We start from the raw sequence: 20,007 nt of genomic DNA on the forward strand, positions 1-20,007 counted from the left end.
ATCACATTACTCTTATTTCCTAGTCTCACTTTTGAAACAGAATCACAAAAGCTCGAAGTTTGTTCAGTTGCCTCATATTTATGTTTTGAACTAGATTTTCTGCAGTACTGGTCACCTTCTGTAGCAGAGCTGTCCTGGAGGAATTCTCATTAAGACTTCAGGGAAGGATATTTATTTGTTGTCGTGTTGACTATGCACCAGTAAGCTGATAACGGTTGACTTTCAACAACCTTGCATGGAAAGGCTTTAAATCTAAATCCAGACGTAAATATTTTAGCCTCATTTATACTTCGTATAGTTGCATTTCGGTGTCGCTCACAGAAAATAGACGATATACAAGCTTTTTGAGCGGCTATTTTCAGTGTGCGACACTCGCACGCAACTAAGTATAACTCAGGCGCTTTACACTGTGTGAACTGCAATGTTTTCCCCAGGACACAATAGTTGAAATGTAGTTTAAACATCACCTTTTAATGCAGAGATGATTTCAACTGTTAATTTTACGAGATTAAAAATACAAAGATTCCAGTCTTTCTTTACAGTATCATCTCAGACATACACACCACTTCACATACTACAAATACACAGAGCACACGGCAGGTATCTGTCATTCATTTTGCTTTGCGTTTTCAAATAAAACTTTGAAAAAGAAAAAAAGTGTCTTTCAGCAGGTAGAGAAGCCAGGTGGGCAGAGAGAGAGAGAGACAAGTGCATTATGGGAGTTTGACCTTTAACCTGTAGGAGAAAATGGACAGATTTAAATGTCAGCAATTCATCATAGTAACACCTGTATACCACGAGTACACTACAAACAAGCACTGGCCAGATTCACCTGGTGGCCGTTTTGCTCTTGTATCATACTATACATGCATACATCAATGGACAAACGTATTGGTGGTTGATTGCTCATGAACCAACATGGGCTCATTTATGTGCCAACTACAGATGTGGAAGTAATAGACACTTTGAACTAATCCACAATCTGCTTTCTACAGTATGTGCTCCTGTCAACGATGTCCTTTTCCTTTATTATACACAGTAAAGGAAAAATACCTTGTTGATGTATGGGATTTCTTTTTTACTTTTTGGGGCCAGGGACCAATTTTGTCTCACTTGTTTTTCCAAGTTTGGGAGATGTTTATTCATGTTCAGAAATCTTGACTTTACAGTCCCAAGATAAGTATTTCAATGGTTGTAATGTCTATAACTGCTAGTGATTTTGTGAAAAGCCGCAACATCTTAGGACTGTATTTTTCCCACATTAACGCTGGTGTCCCTATTTTGGACATTATAGGTGAAACATTTCAAAACATTTCCAAAATGTTAGCAGATCTACAAGCTCACTTCTTCATCAGCTTGTAGATCAGCTATTTTCATAGGTCTTAAGTGGTTAAGGTGATGTGGGGTATGGTGGGGGCATCACCAAAGTTAGGGGGCGGTCGTGATGCTAGTGGCAGGAAGCTGCACCCAGCGAGGTGTGGGCTGCGGCTAGTCTCGCGTAGCCAGACAACTATTCTACAATCTCCGAATACTATTATAGTCTGGAACTACACCTCTCCAAAGCCGAGAAAGGAAGATGTCATCCGTTTGTCATTTCTGTTCACAAAAATATATTTTAAAATATCTTATTATTATATTTTATTTTAGAATTTCCATTTCTGATAAGAAGCCAGCTATATAGGCTTCGGTTATTTTGATTTCTATTATGACAAATTTGCACCACTGTATAGACGAAACAGAAGCGGGGTTGGTGGCGTCACATCCACTTTGATCATTTTCAGAGCTTCTGTGGAGTCCAGACTGTATGACAGAAGCATTTCGAAAATTGTGGGAGGCAACAGTCTGGCTCGCGAGACCAATGGCTATTATATAAAGCATTCATCTATCACACTCTCTATAATCTACTGTATGTGGTCTACAATCTTGTGCAAGTGGTCTGTGCGTAGGACAGTGTCGCTCGCCGAAAATAACTTTAATTAAAAAAACGAGCGACGCTGTGTGTTTTACAATGAATTCGGCTTAAAGGGAAGTGGGGTAGGGGAGGAATTACACTCAGACATAACAAAACGTGGGAGTTTATTGGTGCTGCAGCTTCAGACTCTGTCTTTACCTCAGGGTTGGGGGGTGGGGCACAGAGCAGCATGAGCCAATCAGATTAGCCCGTAAAGGCCTGGAAGTCTGAGTCTGAAACGGGAAGCAGGAAGTGTGAGAAAGACAAAAAAAGACAGACACAACATTAGAAGAAGAAAGATGAAGATCAGTAGACTAATCAACTTAAATTACAAAGGCATGGTATTGTGTGTGCCTATACCACAAAGCTATTAATTTGTCACCTGTGGAATGTGTCACATTTTAAAACTTAGAACGTAACGAGTGCAAAGGGCTTATGTGACATTTTTGAAAATTTCACTTTGCGCTCCAAGTCAACTCAACCTTTTTCCAATATCCAATATCCAGGTCCCTTGCCGCCCCTAACACCAAATGAAAATGTAAGCTTTATTTTTATTTTTAAAAAGCCTGTTACGATTATAAGTAGAATTGTATGGATGTCAGGCCCTATCACATCAGGGCCCTCTCACAGGCCCGGTCATGTTATCATGTAACCATGGTACCATTTTATCAGGGTAACATGTTATTACAATATGAGCGAGCGTACCATGGTAACATGTTACCAGGCCAGGGCCTGATATCCCTGTCACTCAGGGCTGATGTGACAGGGCCTGACATCCCTGTGACAGGACTATGACAGCCAGGGCTGCACAGCCAAATTTTCCACTCTTCAACAACAGTACAATATACACTTGTATGTCAACATGTGACTAGACTTGCGAACCAGGCTCTGTTTCACCACACAATCAACACCAACAGGTGACAAACTGTGGCATTAAATCTAAATTATTATATTATTATAACACCAGACAAAATGAGAAAAAAAAGACACAATAAAGTTGCTGTGGATTGCTGACACTTGATTTGATAAAAGTTTCTGACACTCGACTTTTAGCTGAACTTTTATTTCTGTTTTTTTCCCTTTTAACATTTTGTGAAAGAGGAAAATAAATGAAAAATAAAACAAGAACACGGCAGTCTGATGTAGTACAATTATAACACACCCCTCTCTTTCTCGCTCTCTCCACATTCACAGATGACATTTTGAAGAGGAGAAATGACAAAACCACTTCAACAAGCAGACTAGAGTTAAATTGTTTTAAAATGGCTTGAAATAGCTGAATTCGTTGCAATTTTGGGTGTGCTTGATTTCTGGCAAAGACGATGTTTATTCCATTAGACAGGATGCAAAGCAACTCATGCATTCTAAACTAAATGAAGCACATGAAATATATGAAACCATTTTAAATTATTAATTTAGCAATATCTGAACAAAATAATGTAAAGGGAAATGTTCATCTGGATGTCTTTATATAGTAGCAAAAATCAAATAAAAAAACATAACAGGTAACATGCTAATAGTAAAACTTTAAATGTATAATGTAAACAATATAAGGTACTATAAATACAAGCATAGAACTTGGCCAAACATACTGTATAACATGAGCCTTTCCTAGTTATTTCAGCCTAATTTATGCTCCGTCGTGTAATGGTGTTGCGCGCTGAGAGCGGCAGAGAATAGCAGACCTACAAGCTTACGCGACGTGTTGCGAGCTTGTTGGTCGGCTTTTCTCTGTGCGCGACACCAACGCACGACAAAGTATGAATCGGGCTCTATGCTATACATTGGTAAACAAAATACTCTTTTCCACTAGATACGAGGAGAGTGAATTCAGTTTTTCTTTTCATTACAGTTAGCCCTCACCACACTGAACATGGTCTCGAATCCAGTCTCATCAGAGCTCAATTGGCACTATTCACTTCACCCACCCTTGTAAAATGCATTCCAAATGAAATCATAAACGCTCACTATATCACCTCGTCCCATTGAAAACATTCAGTCAGACGGACAGTTGCTAGTGTTCCATTGCATGTGTGTGTGTGTGTGTGTGTGTGTGTGTGTGTGTGTGTGTGTGTGTGTGTGTGTGTGTGTGTGTGTGTGTGTGTGTGTGTGTGTGTGTGTGTGTGTGTGTGTGTGTGTGTGTGTGTGTGTGTGTGTGAGAGAGTGTAGTATAGCAGACAGTCTAGGTTCTCTCCAGCAGTGCCATGGTAACCCTAACTGAACACTTGACAGGGTTGGAGAGTCACTGCAATGGTCACTGCTTTACTGCTTCACTACAATATGAGGGAATCTACTCTTCAACAACTCTCCCTGCCACCTCCTTCTGTATCTTATTTCAGTCAGACAGCTCTTGGATTGAAATAAATACTATATTTATTGAGCACAAATATGATATTTTAGCATAAATATCGATAAGCATATTTTTGGCGTCAAGGCACTGTCTCAATTCATTCATTCCCCGTAAGAATGAAAATATTATAATAAATAAATGAACTGCCAAATAGATATTACGGCGGATGAAATAAGGGGATTATATAGAAACAGAGCCCACAGGTGGATGCTGGGGTGGTGGGAGCACAAAAAACATCCTAGAGCTCAAGCACAACGCAGTAGCAGCATAGCAGAGCAGCAAGATGGCAGAGCAGCAGCAAAAAGAATGAGCAGTAAGTAGGGAGGTTCAAGTAGCCCACCCCAATCAGATGAAGTGTGCATGATGTGACTGATCACCTCATCAGTAGTTGGCCCTGCTCTGAGTTGTCTACCTGACATAGCTCTGCAGGCTTCACATCATTCATCAAAGGTACAGGGTGGCTGACTGTGGATAAACTTGAGGAAGCTATCGTAAGCACTGCCTTTATTTACATTTTTGGTTAAGGCATGTGATTTGTGTTACTGTTTGGCCGAACTGTGCCCAAATGTATCTCTCCTGTATAGCCACTGTGCCTTTAGTAGGCTATCAATGCACCTGTTTGCTGGCCGCCATGCCTCCTTGTTGAGGTATGTAACCAGATAATGTGTACATGGGGGCATCAGTTCTTAACTCCACTAGCGAGACGAGAGCACGGGGAGATTGGTTCCAACCAGTCATGTGGGGTATAAGGAGCAGCACAGCCTCTATGGGCAGCTAGGATTACTTTTAGACTTTTGCCTCACAATCATACACAGACATTTAGGAGAGCCTATGGCTAAGACAATGAAAGGGCATTACGCCAAATATGAACACCTTACGCATTACATTACGGTCCCTTTTTTGTTTATGATGCAGATTATATATGCTAACACATGAGCTATGGTTCCAAATAACACACACTCGCTGGTAATCTGATCCAGGCATTTAAACTGACTGCCTGTAACTGGATAACAACATTAAAAGATTGAACAGTGTAATTTGTACCAAAGCAGCCATCGCTGTGAATCGGGAATTACTTCCTTATCTCTCTAGATGTTCTCAGATAGTCTAAAGTTATAGGATATTTTTGTCACAAGCCGGCTTCTGTTTCCTTCAGTCAAACTCCATTCCCTTGTAGCTACCGTCACACTGATGTCAACACCTGACATTCCTCCTAAATACTGACATGGGGTTACTTGTGCAATTTCCCCACTGATGGTTAACTGCTTTCAACCTGGCTGGCATCCCTATTTTGGGCATGTCATTTTAGCAACAATTATAAATGTTTTTCCAAAATATTCAAAACATTAAAAAAATGTAAACATTTTCAAAGCAGCGAAAATAGCTGATTGAATAGCTGATTGACAGGCTCACAACGCGTCTTGATGCAACAAGTTCTGAGCTAGATTTTTCCTTTGTATGTACTTTTTTTGGATGATCTTTCTTTTTTGTGTAAAGCACTTTCAGTTGCATTCTATGTATGAAATGTGCTATATAAATAAAGATCATTATCAATATTAGTTGTACAACAAAGTATATAGGGCTAAGTTAAGTTAGGAAACCCAGTCCCACATAAGGAGTCAAGTGATTCATATAAAATGGCTCCATCAAAATGGTCAAAAGTGAGACCAATAGTAGCCAATGGAAGTAAAAGACACTCCCCCATGTCACCGCTGGCATAATGCACATTACATTATTTAGACATGCTTTTGGCATTTTTATTGATTTATCAGATTTATTATGTTCACACCAGGCGCCTTTTATGACGGCTTTTTGCCTACAGCTAAAAGAATGGTGGTGGTGGCGGTGAATCGGCGATATATTCATAGGTCTGCGTTTAAGAAAATACAACTTCATGAAGGATATTAGGTAACAATAGGTTTATAATATACTGCTTTTGTTAGTCAGAGGAGGAGGAGGGTCGCTGGTGGTAGTTGGGTGTGGATGCCTCTGTGGCCGACAGCGGGGCATAGAGAGACCATCAGCGCTGCATTTGTGTACAGAAGCGATTGGATAGCTGATAAAAAGCGGTCCACATCCTAAGCGCATTTCTCAAAAAGTTAAACTGTTTTGAACTTTTAAAAGCGCTCTGCCCTTCCGAAAAATCGCTCTGACCAGCGCCTTCTAAAAGTGGCCGGCATGCTGTCGCAACTTTGTCATTTCCCACAGGGTTTAATGTAAAAAGGAGGTTCCTATGTTTTTTTTTATGGCGCCTAATGTGGACACTAGACACCCACGAAATGCTTTCCTTTTATGACTTGGCACATTAAGTAAGTAAAGCACAGCAAACACACACAAAGGCACTAACAAAACAATATATTTTGATAACTTTGGTTATTTTGTGCTTTGTCATACATTAGATTAGATCATAATGCTCTGGTTAGGAAAAAAACTACTGAAACATATTGTTTTGCTTTGACAAAGCGTCTCACTCTCCATTTGATAAAAAATCAAGGCAAAAAATGGCACACAGGGGTGCAACTATCAAAAAAGAACTTCAACATATTTAAGTGCAGATCGGCACCCATTTTTAGTCTCACCCAAGTTTAGTCTCACCCTACAATTCAGGATCACTAACATTCCAAATAGACCCAAAACTAAAGGCCTGACTCAATTAACGTTTGAAGAAAAAATTTAACTGGTACATCCGCTGGACGGGAGGTGCAGGACCAACAGTGGATCAAGGCAGGATGAAAAATAGAAGTCTGCACACTGAGATTTTTCAAAAGCTCATCATTCTGAAGAAGACTGTGTGTGGAAACGTTAATCAATTACATTTGAACCTTTGGAAATGTTTGTTATAGGACACCAAAACTTCTTATAACTTGTCATTTGGGTACAACTCTAGCCAGGGAGCCTGACTGTATTGCATGTGCCAAAGTCCTCTATAACCTATTGTCTATTAAGCCTTGGGGCCTGTTCAGCCTGTGTGCATCCTACTTTCTGTTTTGTCATTAATCAGGAAACCAACAGCATTTAAGCAGTAAGCACACAGTGGTTTATAACAAAAGGTTCTTTTTAGTCCAGAACCTCTAAATAAAATAATTTGTGTAATTTAATTTGGATTCTGTTTCTGACCCATTGTTTTATTTACCGTGGGTTCAGTTGAAGCTAAACTGGAGTTGGGGTAGCTTTGCTATTATGTCATTCTAACACATTCTCTATATTATAGAGAACAAGGCTCGAGTCTGTGCAGGAAAATTCCATAACCAGGTCTCAACTGACCCCAAAAGACACGTGCACACACACAAAAAGCAGAGAAGCTACATAAGGATAGGCGCAGACACAGACAGAGATACACAGCTATGTATGCACAGATTGCACACATACAGAATCTCGGATATTCTTGATCAATCCTTGTTTTTACGCGATTAAAGCTGAAATCCAGGATGTATTATTTGAAGAAATATATAATTAAATTAACCATTCTGTATGGTAGAGTACGTTAATACATTATAACTACCACATCTGCTGTCTCCATACTCTTCCAATGAGTAATTTTGACCCGGGTGTTGGGTATGACACCTTCAGTACTGATTGACAATGGCAATAAAGTTATTTGACGTGGACAGCACACCAGAAGGTGCTTCCATATTTCCAAGCTATTTTAGCCAGAGATGTGCTTTACTGCACAGTAGCACTTCCTACATTAATTGCTGGAAATGATGCTGGGTCCATTACTTGGCTTTGGCTACGGTGATGTCACCAGCATGACACTTATTGTAGCTTGGATATCGTTGCAATTACTTCTCTCTGCCGGGAGAGGGACACAATGTACAGAAAAGTATGGATTGTGTATTTAAGCTTTTCTTTTCTTGAACCTTTCTTGTTTAGGCAAATGTAAATATATTCATAGATAATATTACATTTTAGCTTAGCCACTCATTTTAGCTTAGGCAGCATACTGAATCTGGCAATATGTGGATACTTGAATGAATTCCCTATCTGAATTCTCTATCCGCACTCATTCTCTTTTAAACATTTTTAAAGCACTATGATTGATCAATGAAGGCACTGCCCCAAACACAAAATGTAGTATAAAATGCACAGCAGAACGCATCACACATACACGCACGCACGCACGCACACTCCATCAGCACACAATACATCCACACTTCTTTTTCTTCTTCACAATATTGTCATTGTTCTTAATAGCAGGCTCCCCATCCTCCCTGTGGTGGTTTGCTGAATTAGCAGCTTTGGGGGTCCCTGGAACAGGGGGGCTGCTGCCTGGCTGCTCCCCAGATAAGACACCTGGTCCCCTTGGTTGACCTGAACCCGTCTCCCCATCCCTCCCCAACCTAGCTCCATAACCCCCGCCTATATTTCCATCCTCATTTTCAATCCTCTCGTCCTCACCACCTCTCTCCTCTTTTTCAACCAGTTTGCCATCAACTGTGCTGAAGTGTTTAACACTCTTATAAACCCTGCCATCACTATGCCCCTCCCTCGTCACGTTAATAGTGACATTAACCCCGCCCCCGGCACCTGAGATGAAGTCAGTGGTCGTGGCGCCAGCAGCTCTCTGCTGGGCCTCCAGTTCCGACAGGCTGCATGCCAGCGCCATCTGGAGGTCTTCGTCTTCTTCGTCCTCGCCGCCTCCGTAGTGGTAGTACGGGGCGGAGCTACACGAGCGCTGCGCGGCTGTAGGATGCGGATTGAGGCGGGACCTCTCGGGCTCAGCGGGGGGTTTGGTGGGTTGGAGGCGTGGCTTGTGGGACGACTGGCGGGGGGAGGGCCGTTGCTCTCGCCGGCTCAGCTCCAGTGCGAGGGCCATCTCATCCTCCACGCCTGCGGACAGATGCATGCATTAGCACACTAACAAATGCACTGAAACAGGCACACATCTAACCACTTTCAACATGCAATTTAAAAAAAACTAAAATCAAAAACAGATTATTGTAGCAGCAATGATTAAATGCTTAAATAAGTTAGATTAGCATTGGAGGTTAGGTAAAGTGCCTAAAACTAATTTGCCAGTAGAGGAGCTTCACTGTGGGTGTGTTTACCATTGATAAGGACTGTTTTCAGCGCCCCATCCTCCTCAATCTCTGTTCTCTCTAGCCCATTCTCCTTGATCCTGCAGACACACACGTCCAAACACACACACACACACACACACGCACGCACGCACGCACGCACGCACGCACGCACGCACGCACGCACGCACGCGCGCGCGCGCACGCACACGCGCGCGCGCGCGCACGCACGCACGCACGCACGCACGCACGCACACACACACACACACACACACACACACACACACACACACACACACACACACACACACACACACACACACACACACACACACACATACTATTATGCATCTGAAGAAAAACATTACTCCATCTTGCTTTTCAATGCACTGCTGCCTCTTACACTATTGCCAAGCTACAACACACGATTGGTGTTTCATGAATGTAGGCTTAATCCTTTCTAAGACTCCTGAATAGTTTATTATTATTATGTACATCTTAAATGATTAGCACTAGACATTATCTTAATATAACCATTAGGTTGCAACTTACAATCCCAATGTAGGCATTTAGCAGATGCTCTGACCCAAATTGACATATAAAGTGTGAGGTCAGAGGAAGTGCCATGACATTTTGTCAATCCAAAACCTTCAAAAATAGCAGATCTACATGCTCACAACGTGATTATCTGAAGGTAGGATGCTATTTATTTATTTTTTAGCATAGGGCTTTTATCTATCAAAACGAAGTTTGTGTTTATTTGTATTTATTTGTTTGTTTAAAAGTTAAATGTTCTCAATTAGAAACTATAATCAAATCTAAGTTTTTGAAATTGATTCGAAAATGTTGCACTTTTTTTACATTATATCGGTTAAAACATCTGTAATTTCTGGGCCAGGACTTGGGATCGGCGTCGGACCCATAGATCTGGGCATCGGTCAGGCTCGAGGACAGTGAACTGTCTTTTCCATTGTGTGGGTCACTGGGTTGCAGCGTTAGCACTACACCATGATTTACAGTTACAGTTGATACACGTGTACGAACTGGAACAAGTCACACTGGGCAAGGACCAAATGAATCAAACATCCAGTCGCAGTCTTATTACAGACACACAGTGGCATAGCACACCGTCTGGTTGAACTTGTTAGATAGATTTCATTGTTTGAAGCACATTCAGGCATGAAGTATTTTGTTGGATTATTATTTATGTATTTGTTTATTTTGCCACATGTGTACCAGATGTGTCATAACTACTTATACTGTGTGACATTTTGTTGGTTTCATTTGAATCTTTTTAAGCTTCCATGGATAATTAATTGTTTCTAACTAGATCTCAAAATTACTCACAGGAAACAAGAAGTGCAGTTACAGTAAAACTTTCAGTGAACTTGGTTTGACTAGCCACCCCTATTCATGACACCTATATAACACCTATATAGCCATTAACCACATATGTTGAGAAAAGATCCTTTATATGCTAATCTCCCATTTTAGAACCAAAAAACTCGCATTTTAGCACCAACATAATGTAAAAAAGAGAGAGACAAAGAAAAAGGAAGAATAAAAGCAAAAGATATGCAACTTGGCCCAAGTCAGCTGATTTGGCAAAGGACTAAAATGCATACTGTACTTTTTGGTGGTGGTGCGTTTGCCATTGATGATGCGAGTGGAGGTGGAGACGGATTTGAAGTTGCCCATCCCTCCTCCTCCCATGCTGTCCATCCCATCCATACCCCCCAAGGAAGAGAAGGAGGTGAAGTCCACTGGAGGAGAGACGAGAAGGATTGATACATGGATACCGGTGGGAACCGTTTCATCATGTTTGTGTGTCTAGGCTAGCCTTGAGCGAGTCATTACTAACTAACTAGACAGCAATAGAGTAATGGGAAAACTCTGTTTACCTCCTGCTGAGGGGAAGGAGAAGAATCGACTGGGGCCGAGACGAGATGGGCCTGCGTTGCCATGGAATCCATGCCCATGGCCATGGCCATGGCCATGGATGCCTCCGAAGGAAGAAAAGTCATCTGAAGGATAGATAGACATCATCATCATCATCATCATCATCGTCATAGAGGCTGGAAAATGGCTGATTGGAATGAAAGCCTTGGGTACCATAAAAGCAAGTGCAAAATAAAGCAAAGGGATAACTGGTTTGTTTAGTCCTCTCTTCCTTTCCTTTCTTTCTGGCAAACTATAGTCTAATGTGTTGTAATGTGTGTTTGTGCTGCAATACAGTAGAATATTTAAGCATTCCCTGGACTAGTGTACAAAAAGAACCCCACAACACAACACGTACTTACCGAAGAAGTTGGCGAATGGATCCTGATCACCGAAAAACTCTCTGAACACCTCGTCTGGACTGCGGAATGTGAAGGTGAACCCTGGGATATCTGATGAGAAATCTGTAGGAGAGGATCTAGACGAGCCTACGAGGTTTGTGGAAAAGGAAGAGAAAGGGAAGGGTGTTCAAAGAGATGGAGAAGAGATGAAGATGAAAACTTCCATATCATGCATGCTATGGTACAGTATGTTCTACTGTGCGTTGTTGAACGTGAACATTTGGTCTTTTACCTCTGTGTCTCATTCGGTCACTGCCACAGTGGTCGTATTCCTCCCGCTTACTCTCTGCAGGACGGTAACAGAGTATGACTCAGTAATCATGGCACTTAAAAACACACAGTGATGACACATAATATTGTATATCGCACACTATTGTATATCGCACAAACCACACCAGGCAGATACACACACACACACACACACACACACACACACACACACACACACACACACACACACACACACACACACACACACACGCACACACACACACACACACACACACACACACACACACACACACGCTCATAAAGTTCCCCTGTGAGTGACCTGACATCACAACAAAGTACGAGACTCATGACTAATGGGAACATATAGTGTAGTGATGGGAGGGAGATGATTTCATTCGTTTTTTAAACCTTTCAACCTGCTGCCCCTATTTTGGGTATGTCATTATAGGCAACATTTTTCTAAACTTTTCTAAACTTTTCAAAGATTTTAAATTTCTTTCAAAAATTGCAGATCTGCGAGCTCAGTTCACAATGCATCACAATGCGACGCGTTGTGAGCTTATGGATCTGCTATTTTCGCTACTTATGGAGATAAGCACAAATCACATCCGCAGTCACTAACCACAGACACGACCAAGGCATACACATACTGTTGTACAAAAAAGGTAATTCCAAACATGGTACACATATTGGCCGCGTTTCCCAACGAGATTCGTAGAGATGCTGCGTTGAGATCCTGCGCAGGTTGTACGACGGGTCTAACGTGCGTCCACACAATCTGCGCAGTACCATAGCAGCCACGTAGATTTCAGGTCATGTGTAGCCTACGCAGCTTGCGTAAGAGCCTGGGACCCGGCGAAACCAACGCTCTACCCTCATTAGTAGCAGCTGGTTGTGCCCAAAGTGCAATCGCTTCCCACGTCCACGGCGTTACGTGTCTGCTAAAACTACATTTGGGAGACAGAATGGCGTATCCTACTCTCCTCCTACTTCTGCGAGAGGCGTAGCCCTGCAGTGCTGCCCTACGAAGCAGTTTGTTACTAGCGGCCTGGGGCGGTAGTAACACCCATGTAGCGAAATAGATCCATGAAAAGACCGACCGACCACACACACACACACACACACACACACACACACACACACACACATTTAATTTATATATATATATATATATATATATATATATATATATATATATATATATATATATATATATATGTATGTATATATATATATGTATATGTATATACACACACACACACACACACACACACACATTTAATTTATATATATATATATATATATATATATATATATATATATATATATATATATATATATATATATATATATATATATATATATATATGTATATATATATATATGTATATGTATATATACACACACACACACACACAACGCGGGCAGCTGCGCTGCTTCTAGCCCTGATTCAGAGCGTTAGTGGGTACAGCCACACATGTCCGTAAAGCGTCCGTCAAGTTTCCGTACGGTCGCCGGAAGTCCCATCCACTCCCATGTTAAGTTTAAAACCAGAAGTACCGTTCCTTTTTTTTTTTTAACATGGGAGTGGATGGGACCTCCGGCGTCCGTACGGCAACTTGACGGACGCTTTACGGACATGTGTGGCTGTAGTTCACTAACGCTCTGAACCAGGGCTTCGTCCTCTATATGCATGAACCCGAAGTTTACAAATTGTACTCTCACGGATGATCCGATCGTCTGATAAAAATATTAAGCATATGCCAAGTTAACTAAAGGTATATAAATGATGCTGAGCTAAACATGTTTACTTAATTTCGAAGTTTTATAGTTAAACGTTATGATGAAAGTCCCCAGTTCCTCTCACAAAGTGACAGCTGTTGCGCTCGCCATGTTTATGAATGGTTAAAACATCTTTTGAAACTAGCAGATCTACAAGCTCACAACGCTTCACAAGCTTGTAGATTTGCTATTTTCAAAAGATTTTAATACATATTAATTTTGGGAAATGGGACATTCTGCATTCCTTTTGGTATTTTAAGTATATTTAATTTACTTGCATAATGGGGACACTTTAGTGTTTTATTTACCTTGCAGATGTCAACTCACCACTGTAATTTCATTCATAAATATATTATTAAAAAGTTGTATTTGGAGTGGACTGCTTCAGGACATCTGACAGTTGCCTCTGGTATTTTTATGATCCATTTCACTTTCGCAAAGGGTGTTTAAACTGCAGTGTAGCGTAGGACAGCCCTACGTAGTTTACGTAGGCTTTACGTAGACTTCGTCCAGGAGGTCTTTACGTCTATGCTGTCTCACGAATGTAGTTTTAGCACACACGTAACGAGAACCTACGACGATGGTATCTCCTGAAGCCAGTTTAGATGGCACGTTGGGGACACACAGCTGCTACTAACGAAGATAGGGCGTGGCGGGGTTGCTACTGCGCAGGTGCGTGGAGGCTCTCACGCAGCTTCTAGGCTACGCAGGAGCTCAAATTCGTTTGGGAAACCTGGCCACTGACTTTTGCTACAAAATGCTACAAAACAATGAAAATAACAAGAGAACAGAACAATGGCATGTTCCAGTCATCCCATTGTGGCCACTAGCTTGAAACACGCGTGACCAGCTATGTAAACATCAGGTTCTCCACATATTTTATGAATGGAGGCCAGGTAGGGTCACATTTCTTTCATGAACGAATTGCAGGGTATCTCACCCTCATCTCGAGAGTCAAACACCGACGTCACAACCTACTTTTGAGTTGATTATTATACTGTACCAATATTACCATACAATCCATGTTAACAGAGAAAATCCTTTCTTTCTACTTTGGACATTCTCTGTGTTCCTCTATGTTCCGGTCTAAGGCCGCCAACCTGGTATCCCTATTTTGGGCATGTCAATTTTCCCAAATATCAAATATAGCAGATCTACAAGCTTGCATGTCGCATCGCGACAACATCAGATATGTCAAGAATAAAATGTTGTAAAGCCCTGATGTTATTGCCACTCACTCTCGTGTTCCATAGCTTTACCCACTGGAACCTTAGCGTCCCTATCATATATTGGCATGTCATAATAAGCAAACATTCTGCAAAAATTGGCAAACATTCTGTGAAAATAGCAGCTCTAGCTCTACAAGCAAGTGTTGTGAGCTTGTAGATATAAGAGATTTGGTGTAGAGGGAAAAAAGGAATGGACCAAGTCTAGACCCCTGTGGGACCCTGGTCAATGAAGTATTTGGTTTAAGTAGTTAAGCACACACAGTGTTGTGACTTACTATCAGACAAAATTTCATAGGCCTCGGCCAGTTCTTTAAATTTCTTCTCCGCTTCATCCTTGTTGTCCGGGTTCTTGTCTGGATGCCATTTCAGCGCCTGCTTCCTGTACCTGAAAACACACATATATGCATCACATTGTTAAATCATTGGCATTATTGTTTTGATGTTATATATCGAGTATACTCCGTATGGACGTTTCTTGACAAAATACCAAATTATTACCTTAGGGCGAAACATAAATGATCAAACAATATTACTTTTAAAATGTTATTCCAAAGTGACATACAGTGTGATTTTATGGCCCATGATCTGATCAAATCCTTTCGTCTGTTTTGGTTCTCATTCTATCTATTAATCTACTGGGATTAATTTAACCCTGGTACACCAGTGCTATTACTACGAATACTAACTAGTCTTGGCCTCCAGGACTGAAATTAAGAATCACTGGGCAACTCCATTAGATCTAATAGAAATAGAGTCTGCACACTGGATCATGCTCCAAATTGTTTAAATGTATTCTCCACCATACAGACGTGACATTTCCTCGAACAAGTCGTATTTGACTAATCACTGTCTGAGGAAGAGGCACTTAGGCTCGAAACATCACGTCTGTATGGTGGAGAATACATTTTAAAAATTTGGAGCATGATCCAGTGCGGACTCTACTTTTATTCGATTTTGACCTCTGCCCTGCACCTGGCACTTTAGACAGCGGAAGCGCGTGCTTTTTCGCTTGTTTTGCAACTCCGTTAGATCCACAGTATAACTCACGCTTTCTTGATGTCTTCCGGAGAGGCTGTTTTGGACACTCCCAGGATGGCATAGTAATCGACCATGTCGCCTCCTCAGGCCTCACCTCACCTAGCAGGAACAACAACAAAAAGCAGCATATTTTTTAAGACCTCTTGAGTCATTTCCATTCTAAACGGAAAGCACATTCCTATACAGCCCCCAAAATGTTGGCTACTGTCATTTTACTAATTTTCTGTTTTATTTTTACATGACCTTTTATAATGTGTTTCCTTTGCTTAATGTTTTGTGTAAAGCACATTGAATTGCCTTGTTGTTGAAATGTGCTATACAAATAAACTTGCCTTGCCTGCCTTGCCTACAGTACGTTACATCATTTCATTACATTTTGTGTATGATGAAAAAACAAAAACGAATGAATGCATTAAATTAATATATGAGTGTTTTGTATTTGATGGACTAATTTGATTACCCTATGGGAAAAAAAACTGTTTCATGTGACTGAAAATTCAGACAATAATGAAGGTCATTTGTGTTGTAATTAGACTGCCTGGAGTAGCATGCTGTCTCTGGATTAACAGCTGCCATTTTAGTTATTTATTTAATTAAAGCTCAAGATTGCATTTGGGACAAACTATAGTACATTCTTAGGGTTTTTCTTGGCTCTGATTGGGCCTTTGGGGGGTGACTACGCATGACAGTAAGTTATTACACTCAACAAAAAAGTCAATCAGCTTGTGTTACCTTATTAGACAGAAATCTATACATTCCCCTGTTATTTCTGACTGTTTGATAAACACAAATGTCAATTATGACCTTTGGACAATGACCGATAAACTGACAGTTTAGGTGTATAATTCACAGCACACATTTGGACACGTAGACACAGCTGAATGTAATAACAATGTTATATTATTTATATGTTGTGTACAATTAACCTCAAGAATGTATCTAATCGCCAAATTTGTGCTTATAGCCAAAGGTGAATTGAACCATGAGTGGCTTAACTCCAACCAAATAAATGGAACTCAACCAAAAGGGGCCCTACATTACAATAGTTTTCCAACTCGATTTTGTTTGATTCATTTTAGGAGAGTCTGGTCAGAGGACCATAAGTCTTGTTTTAACTTACATGCAATACACTCAAACCAAAACAATATTTGTGCACAAGAAATTAGCTGATCGATCCAGCTGTATGTGAGATTTGCTCCAGACACACAGACAAACACACACAGACACACAGACAGGCCCTCTTATAGACAACTAGCCTATTGCAGAGCCTTTCCCTTTTTGGGATGTTGAGTCAGAGTAGAGTTAAAGAATCTTCCTTATGTCCGAAATAACTTTCTTGCTCACTCAAAAAGCGGATTCACCACAAAAGACTTACTTGAGCCATGATATATTTTGTTGTCTTGATCTATACCTGCAGTTATACATGTGCAGTTACTACACGATTACATGTTCATTTTATTTTTTGTTTTCATTGAAGGGAATTTGAGCAGTTAGAGCTTAGAGGCAAAGTCACACATTTTAATCTTGAACCTATTTATGACATTTTTTTACTAAAATAATAATAATTGTATTGTCACCCAACCATTTTTTTAATGAATGACCATCCAGAAAGTGTTCTGCCATAGCAACTGACCAATGGCCCAATAGTTCCATTTAGATGACTACATAGCAGTTACCCCCATGCCAATGTCGTAAGTGGTCTGTGACAAGACAGGGGGGGAGCCAGGGGGAGTTCCAAACCAGCCTAAAGTAAACTGGACTATCTGTCTATCCCGGTATTCCCCTGTGAGGAACCGGAGGCTGGACACTTGGGGGGACATGGCTTTATGTTATTTACAGCTTCAACGGACTGTCATGGCATCTGATCTGACAGCTGCTGCAAGGAAGGACTACCACCACACACACACACACACACACACACACACACACACACACACACACACACACACACACACACACACACACACACACACACACACACACACACACACACACACACATTTCAAAAGTGTTGGGATCTCAGTTTATAATAGCATGTCTGGTTTCTCTAATTGGAGGACAGCAAAACAACATCAAATTCAGAACTTGAGACATGGTGACAAAATATGACCAAATATGGTTAGGCTGGTCCCCTAACAAAACAAACGTGTATCAGGCCTACTACTGTGTCTGCAGCCCACAATTCTCAACACCATAATCCAGTGTGGTCCAATGGTTCTCAAAGTCTGGTCCGGGTACCCTCTGTGTTCCTTAAGGGGGTTCCAAATGGTCCCTTGCAGTCAGATCTGTATAACTCTGAGAGTGTACAACATTTTGTACACTCTCAGAGTTAAGTATGTTTAGGCTATCCTTCAGACCTTCACCTCATTTCAACGACTAAAGCTGTTTAGGACCTACCGTCTGGTCTTGTACCTTCTTGATGGACCCTTTAGTAGCTCAGGGTGGTGTGTGTCTGGTGGTGCGCGGTAGGTATAGGCCGGTATGTGGGTAATAGGTTCAGAAGTAGAGCTGATCGTATGGAAGCCTCCTCCAGTCCTCCTCCTCGGGGGAAAGCGTTTCTCTCCTTCTCTCTTCGTGACAGTCACTCAGCCAAGCCCCCCTGGCCTGCGATCCCCCCCTGCCTACAAAACGGTACAACTACTAGGCTACCACTGCTGTTACAGCAGGCTATTTACCGTTACAATGTCCCCATACGACCATAATAAGTTGACAGTGAAGCTCTCTCTACCCTGGCTAATAGCTCCCCTCTCTCTCTCTCTCTCTCTCTCTCTCTCTCTCTCTCTCTCTCTTCTCGTGGGCTGAGCTGTACGCACTACGTCATAATCAGCTGAGAACGCGCGGCGACGCGGCGAGGGGTTTTGTAAAAAACAGAAGCACCCAGAACATCATGGCCAGTGTTTTGGGAGCGTCACCGTCACCCGACCCGCACTGGGTTGTGCTGGGTGTGCTGTGGTGACTGATCCGTCCGTCCATGTAGTAAGCCTAGCAGTGGTGGTGGGGGAAAATACTCAAAGGTTTTCCTTAAGTAAAAGTATCAAAACTGCAATGTAAAAGTACAAAAGTATTGGTGGTATCAAAATGTACTTTAAGTGCCAAAAGTAAAAGCACTCATTGTGCAGAATGTTCCATTTCACAAGTTCAATATGTATACAAATATTGTGAAAATAGCAGATCTACAAGTGAGCTTGCCATTGGATAGGGCTGAAGAAGTGGGTAGGCCTAATGTATGTTTTGGAGGCCTAAAAATAATCAAAATCTAAAAGTAACTATTAACTAAAGTTTTCAAATAATTGGAGTGGAGTAAAAGTGCAATATTTGCCTCTGAGATGTAGTGGAGTAGAAGTAAAAATATTACTTTTTTTTTAAGAAAATTGGAAATAGGCTACTCCAGTAAAGAAAACATTCCTCAAAAAGTACAGTACTTGAGTAAATGTACTTTACACCACTGGTATAGTAGGACGGTGCCGCTGTTGTAGAAGATCATCTGTTCTTGTTGGCAAAGCGACAGTGCGACACGCCTGCTGCTGCATATATCAGCCTCACAGCCTGTTGCGTGTTAATGAAATAAAAAAAACATAATGCAATAAATAAATACATGTATTTATTTAATTGTATTTCTTATTTATATCATTGCGTTTTGTTTTTTTTCATTATGGATTTTATTTATTTCATTGTGGTATTATTTTTTTAATTTTTGGACCTATGGACTTCCATAGACGAAATTACTCAACACATTATCTGTCTGGGTCTGGGACACGTTATATTTTTTTATGCAACTCTACTGCTTTCATGTCTTGTTTTTAAACACTGTAGCACTTTGAGATTTGTAAAAATGTTAAGTGCATTACAAATTGATGTATTATTATTATTATTATTATTATTATGCGTCTGGGACACGTGGTTTATTGGCGTGGTATACAGTTGGGACATAGGCAGGCCTACATATTTCTGCATTAATTAACGTGAATCATTGTCAAAGTAGTCAAGGTTATTGTCAAAATACTACATACTACTACTCAGAGTATAATGCGAAGTTTTCTTGTTCCAAGGTGAATGCAATTATTTTGTA

The 20,007-nt window shown here is 41.0% G+C and overlaps 1 protein-coding gene across 3 annotated transcripts; it reads right to left on the reverse strand.

The window, feature by feature from the left end:
* Window positions 1-429: 429 nt before the first annotated feature.
* Window positions 430-18,703, reverse strand: dnajb2 (DnaJ heat shock protein family (Hsp40) member B2). 3 transcript variants are annotated; one of them, XM_080412414.1, is made up of 11 exons: window positions 18,336-18,703; window positions 15,948-16,037; window positions 15,176-15,285; window positions 11,891-11,944; window positions 11,620-11,745; window positions 11,221-11,343; window positions 10,950-11,082; window positions 9,350-9,420; window positions 8,829-9,131; window positions 2,111-2,184; window positions 430-735 (listed from the first exon to the last, which is right to left on the reverse strand). In XM_080412414.1, exons 2-10 carry the CDS (start codon window positions 16,010-16,012, stop codon window positions 2,156-2,158), a joined length of 1,014 nt encoding a protein of 337 aa, XP_080268540.1. In that variant the 5' UTR covers window positions 16,013-16,037; window positions 18,336-18,703; the 3' UTR covers window positions 430-735; window positions 2,111-2,155. The 3 variants fall into 3 exon arrangements, with proteins under 3 accessions (XP_080268540.1, XP_080268541.1, XP_080268539.1); XM_080412415.1 differs by lacking the exon at window positions 430-735 and having other exon boundaries at window positions 1,600-2,184; window positions 18,351-18,703; XM_080412413.1 differs by lacking the exon at window positions 430-735 and having other exon boundaries at window positions 1,600-2,184.
* Window positions 18,704-20,007: the final 1,304 nt, after the last annotated feature.

Source organism: Gymnoscopelus braueri (assembly GCF_963280865.1).
Source record: "Gymnoscopelus braueri genome assembly, chromosome: 18".
NCBI lineage: Eukaryota > Metazoa > Chordata > Actinopteri > Myctophiformes > Myctophidae > Gymnoscopelus > Gymnoscopelus braueri.